The 13,314-nt window shown below is 51.7% G+C and overlaps 1 protein-coding gene across 2 annotated transcripts in view; it reads left to right on the top strand.

Annotated features, from left to right (window-relative positions):
* LOC149370809 (protein croquemort-like) overlaps positions 1–13,314 on the top strand; it is a 95,053-nt gene that overhangs the window by 77,976 nt on the left and 3,763 nt on the right. The window contains exons 11-13 of one of the 2 annotated variants that reach the window (XM_089563297.1): positions 647–701; positions 10,635–10,790; positions 12,057–12,111. In XM_089563297.1, the coding sequence (XP_089419423.1) occupies positions 647–701; positions 10,635–10,790; positions 12,057–12,065 (220 nt within the window). In that variant the 3' untranslated portion in view covers positions 12,066–12,111. The remainder of the gene's footprint in view (positions 1–646; positions 702–10,634; positions 10,791–12,056; positions 12,112–13,314) is intronic. The other variant, XM_089563291.1, reaches the window with a different exon arrangement.

Genomic DNA, 13,314 nt, shown 5'->3' with positions numbered 1-13,314 from the left:
TTGCGTACTGCCGCATATTTAATGGTTCCCAAAATTTATTAGCAGCTGAGGTATCCCTAGTGATTTACCGATTTTCAAGAGAAAGTTTTGGGAACTTTCCTTCCTTCATCGTCTGTGTTCGCGCACTCATATTCTGAGAGCATGCTATAAGAAGGAATGAGTTTTGCGGCAGTGATATTTGTTCATCATACTCATACTAAAAAGTTTTGTTCCCTGAACTGGCTTATGCAGGTCTCGGCTTATACAAATTATACGGCTTGTATGTTGACTGCTATTAAAAAGCTTACTGCTGAAGCAAGTAAACAGCGTTTACAGGCAATGTTTTGTGCGCCCACAGCGCGAGCGCAAGGGCTATATGTTGGACAGAACAAGAAACGGTCTTGCATGCGTCGCTTCTTTCGCTGTTGACAAGTGCTGAATCCAAGACTGCATCTTCGTGCACTCCTTACGCACAGTACTGCGGGTTGTTTTTCTGTGACTTAGCGACGCGACGCGTAGGCAATGTGCGTAGGTCGTATCCGTTATCATAACGGCGTTCGCGCGTCTCCTTATCCAAGCAGTCCTTTCTTGCAGCAACGCTGTGACATGTGTGTTTTCTTCACGCTTGTTGACGCAATGTTGCCTGTTTTCTTTTTTTCTTCTGCAGATTGTTCGAAGATATCCAAGAGCGACGTTTCTTTCCAGTGTTTTGGTTTGAAAACGTGAGTGCCACTTTTTCTTTTGTCTCTATATTCTCCCCTTAGTCGCACTTCTACGTGTCCCTTAGGGGTAAGAAAAGGGTTTACTTTTCGAAGGACATTATTCACCAAAAAGAGAAACTGGGCATTCATACCTAATCACCGGCTTAAATCCGCCGAGTCTCATATTCCTACAAACTTGGCGGCGTTCTTGCGAACACAGTGTGCATATGCACTCAGGCGTAACTTATTGGCTGTTTAGTCGTCCCGACGTTGAGATCTATATTGTCGGGAGGTATAGGCAGCAGGCGGAGCCGTGCTGAGGCAGACGCACACCTAATTGCCAGATGCCTGCTACGCATGCGCAATGGCGACCAGGTGGGGCGCGCACTTGCGCGTGCACACTAACACTGCGGCGATAAGTGGGGTTAGCCTAGCACAGCTTTCATACTGTGCTGATTTAATTGCGGCATCCGATCGTCGGCGCCCATTCATATGCGCGTCCGCGTGAAACAGCTCTATGCGGCCGCGAAATCGAGTGTTGTAAGGTTTCGGGCTACCGACGTATAACACCCAACTAAGAGGCTTGAGGTGTTTGGGGCTGTGGATGCTCGTTGCCGTGCACGGAGTGATCAGAGACTTTTGGCATAGCGCCTACTGCCACCGCTTACCGCGTACCGAGCACCGCCTGTGCGCCCGCCCTGATTGGCCTCGATGCAGAAGACGTGCGCGCAGCTGACAGACACCTGGCGCCATCTAGCGCCCATCGATTGTTGTGTGTGCATGCGAGTTTGAGTGCGCGCGTACGTTTCTAATCGGGTTCTTACCTTCATCTCTTCTGTGGACGCTTCCGGCAAACACAGCTGTTGATGCAGCTGTAGCCTTGTCCGTATCGTGCCTTGTAGTCCATTTTCCAGAGCCTCATCATTACCTTTTCTTGTTTGGAAAAAAAAAAAGAGATTTACTGCAGCGCTGTCTTTAGCGCTGCTTGATTAAAAACCGGCTGGGCAGGTGAACTGCGGATACACCGGCTTTGGGACAGGCTCGACGAGACAGATGTTTCTCACGCTGTCCAAAGCAGACTCGAACGGCCTGCATTCATGAGGTTGTTTACTCAGCTTCTGTTGATTCTGGGGCGGATTTATGCCCTTCGGCTCAGCATCTTTGATTTTGTATACCAGTAGCTTTTATTGCATTTTTTTTGTGTAACATACGCATAGAAAAAGGTAAGAGTCAATGGTTACTGATTTAGCGACGCGGCGCCAAAATTGCACATCAGGACTGAAGAGTCGCAGATTGCCAGAAATCTCAGCTTTATTTTGTAATTAAATCTGGCATCACGCACAATTTTCGGATTCTAACATATTAATGTGTCTAAAATAATTCTGGGGCACAGATAGGCACGAATGGACCTGAGACATGTTGCACAAAAACTGCCTCTTGCTTGTGCAAGATGGCATTTTACACCGCGGCTCAAATTGTCCTAGGACTTTGTTAGGTTTCACTAGGGGGAGGTAAATACGTTTCCTCCGTTTAACCGCGGCTGACGCAATTCAATACCGCCGGGACCATACCCTGTGATCGCGCGCGCTACCGAACACACGCCGACCACGGCGGGCCTTGCTTTGAGGGAACAAAGAAACTACACTCTGGCCGACACAAACAGGCATTTATTGCTACAACAATAATGCCAGCTAGCAAAAAATTATGCTAAGGAATCGAGGTCATCCGACTCACAGCACGGTTACGAGCGGACGTTCGACCACGCTTGGACAAGGGGAAACTCCGAGGCCGGACGAGATGAGCCGGCGGGAGAATGTTCCCACCACGAGGCCTCGCCCTACAGGCGGAGAGCGGAGTTCCGAACCGAAACGTTCGGATGCGGCGAAATTCCCATGCCGAAGAGAGCCGTCTCTCCCTCGCGCGCGCAGCAATCACGCTGTCCGTGTGGCTGTGACGCTGGCAGCATTCCTTGTTAGTTAAGGTAAATTAACTAGGCTAGGGAGTGTGCATCACGGGGAAGCCAACCACAGGGGACGAGTGAGGCGCGGCCCCACATCCCGCCTAACCTTAAACAGGCCCATGTGCCTGCTCAGTTTGCGAGGTAACAAAACGAGTGCGCAGCAAAGTGCGCCCCTTTTCAGCACCACAGTCCGGTGGCCATGTCCCTTCCGACGTAGTGCAGGCAGCTCCTAAAAGCCTTAGGCCGAACTACCACTCTGACAATGACTGTAAACAAAGCGAAGACCCGAGAAGGGTTGCTTGCGCGCAGCCGGGAGGAGACATCAGCTGTGTGGGGTTCTTCTACCCCGCTCACTGCGCGAAGCAGCTTCTGAGCGGCCGGCGCTCATCGTATCAGACGATGTTGGAGCGCCCGGTGCCGAGCTGCAGTACCAGCGAGCTCGTGGCGGCACCCGTGGCGCCAGACCACCAGGCTTTCGGAGCCGCGATTCCCAGAGTCGAAACAGAGACAGTAAAGAAAAAATATGTACAGAAAACTCGGATCACCCACCCGGCTTCCGTACTCACTAGCTTCGGGCTCGGCAACTCCGCAGGCGCTAGGCCTCGCGCTCCCTCGGTGCGGACCAAGGTTCTAGTGCTGAAGAAATTCCAGGGAAGAAAAATTTGAAAAGATATGCTGAGCATGTCGAAAACTTCAAACATGCAGTAGCGCAATCCACCTCGCACTCAAGAAAGCATGCCGCAGATCCTAGCAATCAAAACTCACGCTACGCCTAGCAGTTGTCAAGTCCGGACAAAGAGTGTTCCTCGAAAACAAGACAGTCGTCCAATGTTCCATGAGCAAGCCTCACATTGGGGTGCCAGAGATGGGTTTTAATAGGGGGAGAGAAATACGTTTTCCCCGTTTATCCGCGGCTGACACAATTCAAAAGCACCGGGACGCACCCCGTGATCGCGCGCGCTATCGAACGCACACCGACCACGACAGGCCTTGCTCTAAGGGAACATTGGAAACACTTTGGCTGACACAAACAGGCATTTATTGATACGACAACAATAACGCCAGCTAGCAGCAAATTATGCTAAGGAATCGAGATCGTCCGACTCACCAGCACAATTACGAGCGAACGTTCGCCCACGCCATGGTAAGGGGGAAACTCCGAGGCCGGACGGGAGGAGCTGGCGGGAGATTGTTCCCACCACGAGGCCTCGCCCCGCTGGCGGAGAGCGGAGCGCCGCGCCGACACGTTCCCGAGTTGAAGAAAGCCAAGGCCGCTTCGTTTGGGGGGATGTGGCTCTATTTTCTGCTACGCCCTGCGGGGAAAAACATGGACGTGCCGGGGAACGATCCCGGGGCCTTCGAAGACAGCCGTCTCCCCACCGCGCGCGCGCAGTAGTAGACACTTTTAGTTGCTGCGTACGTAGCGACATTGCGTACGCAACGCTCACTACGTTCCGTACGCTGTAAACATGGCTGTAAAGGACACCCCCGTCTAGTTGGCCGTACCGCCGCAGAGCAGTCGCGTAGCCGTTGTGTTGTGTCGCCATCTAGTGACAAACACTGAAAGCGCTGTAGCGCTCGGCTGAACATTTTTCAGTTTCTGACAATATGAATAGTATATTACTGTTTTTAATGAAGGAAAAAATGTATAATGTTTAATGAAGTGCAAAAGTAGGCACATGACTAAAAAACAATATTCGACAGGTGCGGTTGCTATGACGATAAACGTACACAACCTTAGTTAGGCTTAAAGGATCAAAAATCGCCTCATTATCTGAAAAACAAGGGGCATTTGTGCCTAATATTTTGGCGTGTGGGTGAGAGTAGACAAAATAAAAGCTAACAGCACAGTTTAGAGCGAGCCATCGCATTGAAGAAAGCAGCGGCGAAGAGAAATCGGTCCGAAGCGGGCGAGATGATCGCCGCCATGTTCTCTACGCAGCACGTAGCGTCCCGCGTTGCGTACGCTACGTTATGCTTTACAGCGGGCGGGCGTACGCAACGCGCGGCTAGATACGTTGCGTTCTGCGCATGCGCATTCGTTACCCGCGGTGTCGTTGCGTACGCAAGGTCACTGCGTACGTCCAACTAAAAGTGTCTAGTCACGCCGTCCGTTGCACTCGTGTCGCTGCGACGCCGGCGCCCTCCCTTGTCAGTTAAGGTAACTAGGCTAGGGAGGGTGCATCGCGGGGAAGCGAACCACAGTGGAGGAGTAGGTCGCGCCCCTACAACTTGTAGCGGAAAAACCTTCTGTTGCTTGTGCAAGATTTCATTCTGCAACGCTCGATAGACTAGTGTTGCGCATGAACTTATCTTACTGTTATATCCTCATGGCACATCACATGATTTGAAGGCCGTAATGGTGTGACATCTCTGTCGATGTCATGAGGGTAGCCTTTCACGTGTGGCTTCTAATAAAGGCAAAGCCCAAGGCAGCGCAACACACGCAAAACCATGCGCTTCACAGCGAGCTCCTAATTTCTTGTTCTGTTCTTACGGACGTCCCTCCCAGAGCAAGAAATCAGTGGCATGTTTTCTTGACAGGCTCAATAAGCACAGCTTTTCTCCATCGCAAGGAAAATAAAGTAATAGCAGCCGTATGGTTTGTTCTGCGCGAAGCCCTTCATACTCGTGCCCATAAATTACCACCCGGTTTTTTGAACGGCAACTTTGTCCAAACACAAGTTTCCGATGGCGTGCTATCATTTTCCGAATATTCAGCGTTGCTGCCACGGGCAGTGGCACCTTAGCTGCCTTCGGCGTTTCCGCTGTCGCCAGGTTCATTTCATTGTTCTTAGCTGATATGCTTTCATTTGCAGATGTAAGGAATAATCCAACTGTAGCCCTACAAACGTAGGGCCACGACGATGAGTGGTGGGAACGACGTCGAAGATATTGGTTTGGCTTTTGAGGAAGGGAAATGAAGCAGTAATTTTCTCATACGTTCGGTGGACACCCTAACCGCGCTGTAAGGGAAGGGAGGAAGGAGAGTGTGAAGGAAGAGAGATAGAGGGGTCGTAATAGAGGTCTCCGGAAAAGGGAAGGGAGGAAGGAGAGTGTGAAGGAAGAGAGATAGAGGGGCCGTAGTGGAGGTCTCCGGAATAATTTCGACCTCTTGGAGACATCGCACAGCACACGGGCACCTTTGCGTTTCGCCTCCGTAGAAACGCTGCCGCCGCGGCCGGGTTCGAACTCGTGAACTCCGGCTCAGAAGCCCAACGCGCTAACCACTGAGGTTGTTGTTGTTGTTGCTGCGATTGTAGGAAGGATGAAAGGGAAAGTACACGGGCCTGGTGGTGGTGGTGGTGAAAAACATTTATAATACAATAAATATTTACAGAGAGGTGATTGGGGTAGGCCCTATTGGCCCTTTCCCCTAACAATACTAGGTGGAGCCCCTATTCCGGGGCCCCATTGGCAAGCAACGCCGCCCGCGTCCGGTGAACCAAGGCCTTTTGGGTCTTTAGGTCCTGACAACCGAGCAGGGCCGCCTCCCAGTCCTCTCTGCTGGGGTTGGGGTTGGGGGGGATAGATGGGTTTGACTGACACGCCCAAACCATGTGAAAGGTGTCAGCCACCTCCCCACAGAACTGGCACGCGCGATCAAAGGATGTATTGAAATGTTTAAGCACCGCCGGGCACAGTACAGTGTTAGTAAGAATTTTGATGAGGAGGCGCTCGTCAGCGCGATCCAGACCCTTACAAGGGGCCGGGTAGCGCCGGTGCTCCCCCTTGTAGTAATCGGTGATTTGTTTGAATGTAATGGCCAGATTGTCTGATTGGGAGTACCCTTCCAAGGACAGGGAGATAGCCCGGGGAGAGAGTGCGCGGGCGGCCTGATCGGCCTGTTCGTTTCCCTGGAGTCCCTGGTGACCGGGGGCCCAAATCAGGTTGCGTGGAGTTGGATCTTCAGATCTACAGCTATATTCCAGTATGCGCCAGGCAAGCGGGGGAGCCCAGCCCAACTCGTAGTTCCGACAGGCCCCTCGCGAGTCGGTGATGATGTGTTTCGACTTGGGAGTAGTGAGAGCAAGAGCAATAGCAATCTCCTCCGCGTGTGTTGCGCTGTAGGCTTTGAAAGTGAGCCCGTTGACTGTGTTTGTGTTGTGTACGACTGCGGCCGTGTACCACACCCCGTGGTGTGGGCCGGCAACGTCTACGTAATACACATGTTCTTGGTTACCATAGTATCGCGCCAACGCTTGCTTCCGCGCGCGCCTGGCGACGACCGCTATGGTCTTCTCTGGACATGTTGCGGGGAAGGGGTCGGACCCGGAGGGCGCGTCTCCAGGGTTCTGGCACTCTCTCCCTTTCCTCAATATGGTAGTCATGTTTGATGTGTAACCGGTCCAAGAGGCGGCGACCGGACGTGGTCTGTGCAAGACGCGTGTATTGGTTGACTAAGTGGGCCTCTCGAAGCTCCCGAAATGTGTTCACCACGCCCAAGGCCAGAAGTCGCTGGTTGGACGTGGTGACCGGGAGGTCGAGCCTGCCCACTGGCATGGGCTGAGCCACACTTGCTGCCTTGTGCAGACAGAAGAGAGTTGAAAGGTGTGAGAAGAAAGATTGAAAGAAAAGACGCGCGTCGTAACAACCGGGTCCGCCGAAGTGACGACGCCGGCTGTAACAGATATCCCAAGCTCAAATCTCCCTCCCCACCCCACTGAGCCACCAACAACAGTGACAACGGACAACTTGAGACCTATCTCACTGACTCGTGTGTGGGAAAGCCCATGGAGACGATGGTACGGGATCGCCTCTCTCCATACATTGAGGGTAATGTTGCTGACACTATGTTCAGGTTCTGCCCGCACATGTCTGCAGAGGATGTCCTACTCCAACTACACAGGGACGTAATACGACCCACAGCCATGCAACAAAATGACGAGGCCATTCTCGCCCTCGATCTTAAGGGGGCGTTTGACAATGTTAAACATGGTACCATACTGTCTAAATTGAACACCACTAATTTCGGGCGAAGGTCTTCGCCTATGTCAGAGACTTTCTCTCTGCGCGTCAGGCACTCCTCCAGATCGAGGACGTGGAATGCGGCCCGTGCTCTATGGATACACGGGGTACACCACAGGGGGCGGTGTTATCACCGCCCCTTTTCAACATCGCCTTGAGGCACCTGCCCGACCAACTGGCTCAGGTGGAGGGCATAAAACACGCGCTCTACGCAGACGATATTACAGTCTGGACCACTGGGGGCCTTGGGGAGATGGAGGACCGCCTTCAGCAGGCCGCCTCCGTAGTCGATGCATATGCTGCCGACTGTGGTCTCCAATGTGCTCCCGCCAAATCAGAGCTTCTACACGTCAGGTCAAACCACAAAGACAACACGTCTCTACACATATCTCTGTCGGGCGGTCCCATCAGAGAAGTGGCAGAGCTCCCGATCCTGGGTCTGTTCATCAATAACAAACTTAGGCCGGACGTTACTATAGCGAAACTCAAGCGCATAGGTGAACAGGTAGGGCGCATGATCCACCGTGTTTCCAACAAGCGGGGTGGTCTGCGGGGCAGGGACGCGCTAAAGCTCGCCCATGCCTTCGTGACCAGCCGGATCCTCTACGCCGTGCCGTACCTACGCACCACTAAACAAGAAGACGAGCGCATTGACGCCATCATCAGGAAGGCAACAAGGCGAGCACTGGACCTCCCGGTGGCTACCTCAAACGCCAAACTGAAGGCGATGTAGGTGGTTAATTCCTATCAGGGGTTGCGGGAGGTCCACCTTGTGAACCAATATACGCGGCTCTCGCAGACGGCTCCTGGGCGCCGCCTGCTATAAAGCGCTTACACATCCAACACACATGCATATCAGAAGAGACGGAGCATATCCCGGTGCTGTGGCGCCATATGCTCTGGTTCGCTCCGCTCCCGCATAACAAGAACACGACTTCACATAAAGGGAGGCGACAAGCGCGGATTCGCACGCTTGAGAGTCAATATGGATCTAAAGAGGGCGTCTACTACATGGACATCACAGGGCCGTCGCCCGTGGGATTCTACAGGGCTGCCGTAGTCCACGAGGGAATGAATGTCGATGGGCTATCTTTTCGGGCCCCAAATTCAACCCGAGCGGAGGAAGTCACAATAGCTCTCGCTGCCGCCGATCCAAAATCGAGAACGGTTATCACAGACTCTCGCCGGGCATGTGAACACTATCCTGCAGGGGAAATATCACGTACCCCTTGCCTTCCTAATTCCAAGACGGGCTCTCGCCGATCCAACTCCACAAGCGTAATCTGGGTTCCTGGCCACCAGGGTCTACGAGGCAATGAGGCCGCTGATGCGGCCGCCCGAGCGCTCACACACCGGGCTCCTCATCCTAGCTCTCCTGGCTCAGAAGCTCATAAAACGCTTGTGCGGTTCCGCGAAATATTAATTCATTACGGCGACAGCCACCGCCTCTACCCGGCTCCTTCCAAAGGCAAAAGAGATGCTACTGGGGCTAATTGGAAATACATACTTGAAGGAATTGGTGAGCGCTAAAAACCACGGAAAGAGGACTAACACACAGGACGAAGCGCTTGCCAAAGGGCTGAGCAAGGCGGAGGAGCGAACTCTGCGCCTACAGACAGGAACCCTTCTTTGTCCTGCCATCGCCAAACACTTTGATACGAACATAGATGGGCGCTGCCCGCACTGTGGAGAGATCTGCGATATCTTTCACATGGTGTGGGCATGTACTCAAAATCCTCACCTTCCCCCACCCCCACCCCCACTCGAGGGCCATGGGAGACTGCCCTCCTCAAATGCTCCACACTGGAGTCCTAAAGGGCTCTAGTAAAGCGGGCGCGAGACGAGGCCTCGTCGTGCGGTGTCCCGGACTAAGGATACCGACCATGTAGCGGGATCTTCTGAGCCCCAAACTTTATTTGAGTATGAAAAAGTTTTGAAGCGAAAAGTTTCACTAGGCTCGTCAACACCGCGCTTCGCATGGGCCACCCCTGGGCGCCGCCGCGGCGCGCCCTTCCTCCTCCTCGCCACCCCCTCCGTTCTCCTCCTCGCCACCTGTTTACCCTTCGCCGCTGCTAGCGGTTCTTATCGCGTTCTTATCGCGTTATCGCAAGGCGTTGCGATAACGCCCGAGCGGCGGCGGCGGACATAAAAGAGGCCGCGCGCCGCGGCGCTCGCTCCGTCGTTACTTCTCCTCGCCATCGGTTAACCGCTTGGGACAGTTGGGACGGCGGTCTCCGTCGCAAGAGAAGGTTCTTTCGCAAGGCGTTGCGAGAACGCACGCGTGAGCGGCGGCGGCGACCGTAGAAGAGGCGCAGACATTCGCCATGGAAGGAAGAAAAGAAGACCCAGAAGTGGTAGCGAGGGAGTTGGCTCAAAATCTACACAGTTATCGTGGTGCCCCCAGTGGATTGTGCGCGAACTGCGACAGCCATGACGTCAAACAAAGCATAACTGCAGCTTTTCGCTTGTATATCCTTTTCGCTTGTATTGGCAGTGGCTTAACCAGAGCTAAGCCACTGCCAATTTTTTTTTCACCTCCACCACTACCGCGGCGGCTCGCGGATATAGCAGTACCTGGCCAAAGTACAACGCATTGTTTTTAGTGGTGTGGTGGTCATATATCGATGTTGTTGCAACCGCTAAGCCGTGAAATAGGACGGTGAAATAGGACCGCTAAGCCTTGAAATCGCGGTGAAATAGGACCGTGAACAGACAATGTCCACGAATGGTGCACTTTGAACATTTAAAAAATTACGGGCTGTTGTTAAAAAAATCACGACGCACGGACGATTGCTGACGATATGCATCGCTGGCGCTGCCACTTACTTTATATGCTAATTTTGTGGACCTTGAGCTGTATGCTTCCAAATTTCTCGCCATTTGCTTGTGTGCCGCCACCACAACCACGTGCCATTCGCTTGGAAATTTGTGCCGGCTGCAAAGGAGGGCGATCGTTTTCTGCACTCATCGATGCACAGAGCGTGCTCGAATTAACGGCGACGCTGTCGTTTTAATGTTTTTTGCAGCTCGCATCAGCCGACAAGCACATGCTGTCAAGGCTGCGCCTGGTGACGGAAGAGCTTCCACAGTACGTCACAGTGGGCTCTTTCGGCGCCGTCATCATTGGCGGCATCATCCTGCTTGCGACGCTAGTGTATGCCATACGATACACCAAGAGGCCGGTAAGCACACTCTCCAGTGTTTTTTGCTCACTCGGTTTGCCTCCATTTGTCACTGAGTCTCGTGCGGCGATGCATGGCGGTTGATTTACGCACATTAAGTGTTGCACGTGAGCGTGAAAGGGGGAACGAAAAATCAAGGCGCAGAAATATTGTGGTTTAGTGCTGGCACCTGCGACATATGCACCGGCCAAAGAAGCAACATTTAAGAACCGAGATAGCAAAAAGTTCCTACTTTACGCACTGTTGCCTGTCCCATACCCTGCAATTCTGGACAAAGCATTTTTGAGCTGGAAACCGTTTGTGAATGCAATTTTTTTTTTCATATAATGCAAGATTTCACTGTAACAATCAATATACCCGCAAAAAATGGGGCACAAATTGATACTACAGTGCAATTCAAGACTTAACAAAAATGGTATTCTAGTTCTTTTAAAAATGTCTTTGAGCTCCAAAGCAATAAGTGATAACTCGTTTCACCAATTTGAAGGAGCCATTTTTTCACGGATCACACATGTAGGGATCACAGTGCTTTTCAGAAGGGCTAAGCTACCAGAGAAACCTTTGCTCTGGAAGGTGTGGGGACACCTTCCACTAAGCGTAGAGTTTTTGTGTGCAATCTGCATTTTGAAAACAAGTCATGTTTTTATCCTTAAGCCATGTTAATGAATATTCTTTACTTACGGACTTATGTTGTTGAACGTTTATCTGGGTCAAACACTTACAGCAATGCGTACATGCACGTTTTGTACCAAGCGAATATCTGACGCTGCTAGAATGCTCAGCCCAACGTTTTGTTCACGGACAATATAAGTTGTCCCTTGACGTTACCGCACTCTCCTGTTGGTACAGTTACCTCCAACAACAGGAGAACTACAGCTACTCTCCTCTTGGTAGAATTAGGCAGTGCTAGCACTGGCAACTTTAAATTGGCCTTGAGCGTTGCTTACTGAAGTCAGTGCGGTGTTGTTTTCCTTTCCATTTGCAATTTATCGTCAAAGTTGAAGAAATACTTAATGTTCGATTTAAACAGGACAGTATTGAAGTATCACTGCCCATAATGCCTCGCAGAGACCGGGTTTTGGGCTTTCGTTAGTACGTTTTTCTTTTATAAGGTCTGGTTTTTACAGCACTTGCAGTTTGGCTTCACATTCAAACACAACGTTCGGCTGTCGCTTTCAAGCAGGCGGTGAAAATATTAGCGCCGCGGCTCTGCGCGAAAAGGATAAATTTTTTTATCTGTAGCTGGTACCTCCGCTTCTCCCGTAGCTCAAGTAGTATTGAAGAAGGGGCGACACGGTGGCTCTTGTATGAACACGACGCAGTAAGTATAACGACATATATGGAAGCCATCTCTCTGCTGGCCTTCTCGACGTTGCTCTGCATTGCAACCTACATCTGAAACGCCTCCCTGAAATCTTTCACCTCCGATGCTGCTTGTGTCCAGCCTGTTCAACGTTGTTTTCTTCTGGAGCTTCGCTTTTAGCAGTCGCCTATGTGAGGAAATCTGCGAAATGGAAGACTAAGATAAGTCTAAGCGAAGAGCATTCATTTGGTGGCTCTATACAGGAAACGAGCGCTAGTCTATTCGGCTTCATCTCTTCACGGTGTTTATCCAGATGCGATTTCAGAAGTACTATACAATAACTTTTTGAGCGCCTTGACTCTCTTTGGCTCTTAGTGATGAGCCCTGTAGTTATTTTACAGCGAGAAGCTATTTAAGGAATGTCAGTCAGGATAACGGGCAGTGTAATCAGTCGCTTCATGGCATCACCGAAGAAGGCAGCGAGAAGCAAATTCCATGTACTATAATGTACAGATTGGGCGTCTTCAAAACCCAACAACAGCCAGAGCAGATACCAAGCTCAGATTCCTATGACAGCTTTTGGCTGTGTCAATCGCGTCAAGCCAATGCTTAATCGGTCACAATATTTGTTCTTCCCCATCCGCCTGCACACCATTAGCTTCCATAAATATGATTGAAAAAGCGAGGAAGACATCTCCGGAGGTTCAATGTTAATCTCACCTCTCTGTTGTTCATTTTAGCTGGAGCGTTTGTAAAAACGCAAGACGTCCGACGTTCATTACTTGTTAGCCTTGCTTAACTCGTTTCTACAGGAGCTAATCTCACCACCTAAGTCCTACTGCTAGTCTAGACACCCCGTTATGTACTTCACGGCCAGTCGCCACGCCGGCCGAGCGTGCATATAGGGCGGCCTGTCAGCGCTGCGTGCCAAGTCTGGGCGTGCGTTACAAAAATAACAACAGACATGTTGCGAACAGAAAAAGGCTCTCGGAATTCCCCGTGTCGCGCCGTACGACTTTCTGAGGAATGCATCCTTTGTGTGTGTGATGCTGACGACGTAGACGCAACGAACGGAAGCGCCCGAGACCAAGGAGAGGCTGCTTGGACTCAAATATTCTGCGTCTTTTCGACGCACACAGCCGCTGTTGTGCTTAGCTTGCGCGGTTTCGAGCAAGGTTTCAAACCAGCGAGGACACGAAGCTCGTGGGTCAGAGGATGCAG

Source organism: Amblyomma mixtum, chromosome 1 (genome assembly GCF_055824585.1).
Source record: "Amblyomma mixtum isolate Tamu chromosome 1, ASM5582458v1, whole genome shotgun sequence".
Classification (NCBI taxonomy): domain Eukaryota; kingdom Metazoa; phylum Arthropoda; class Arachnida; order Ixodida; family Ixodidae; genus Amblyomma; species Amblyomma mixtum.
The sequence above is the reverse complement of the archived record's forward strand: the minus strand, read 5'-3'. Positions and strand labels throughout refer to the sequence as shown.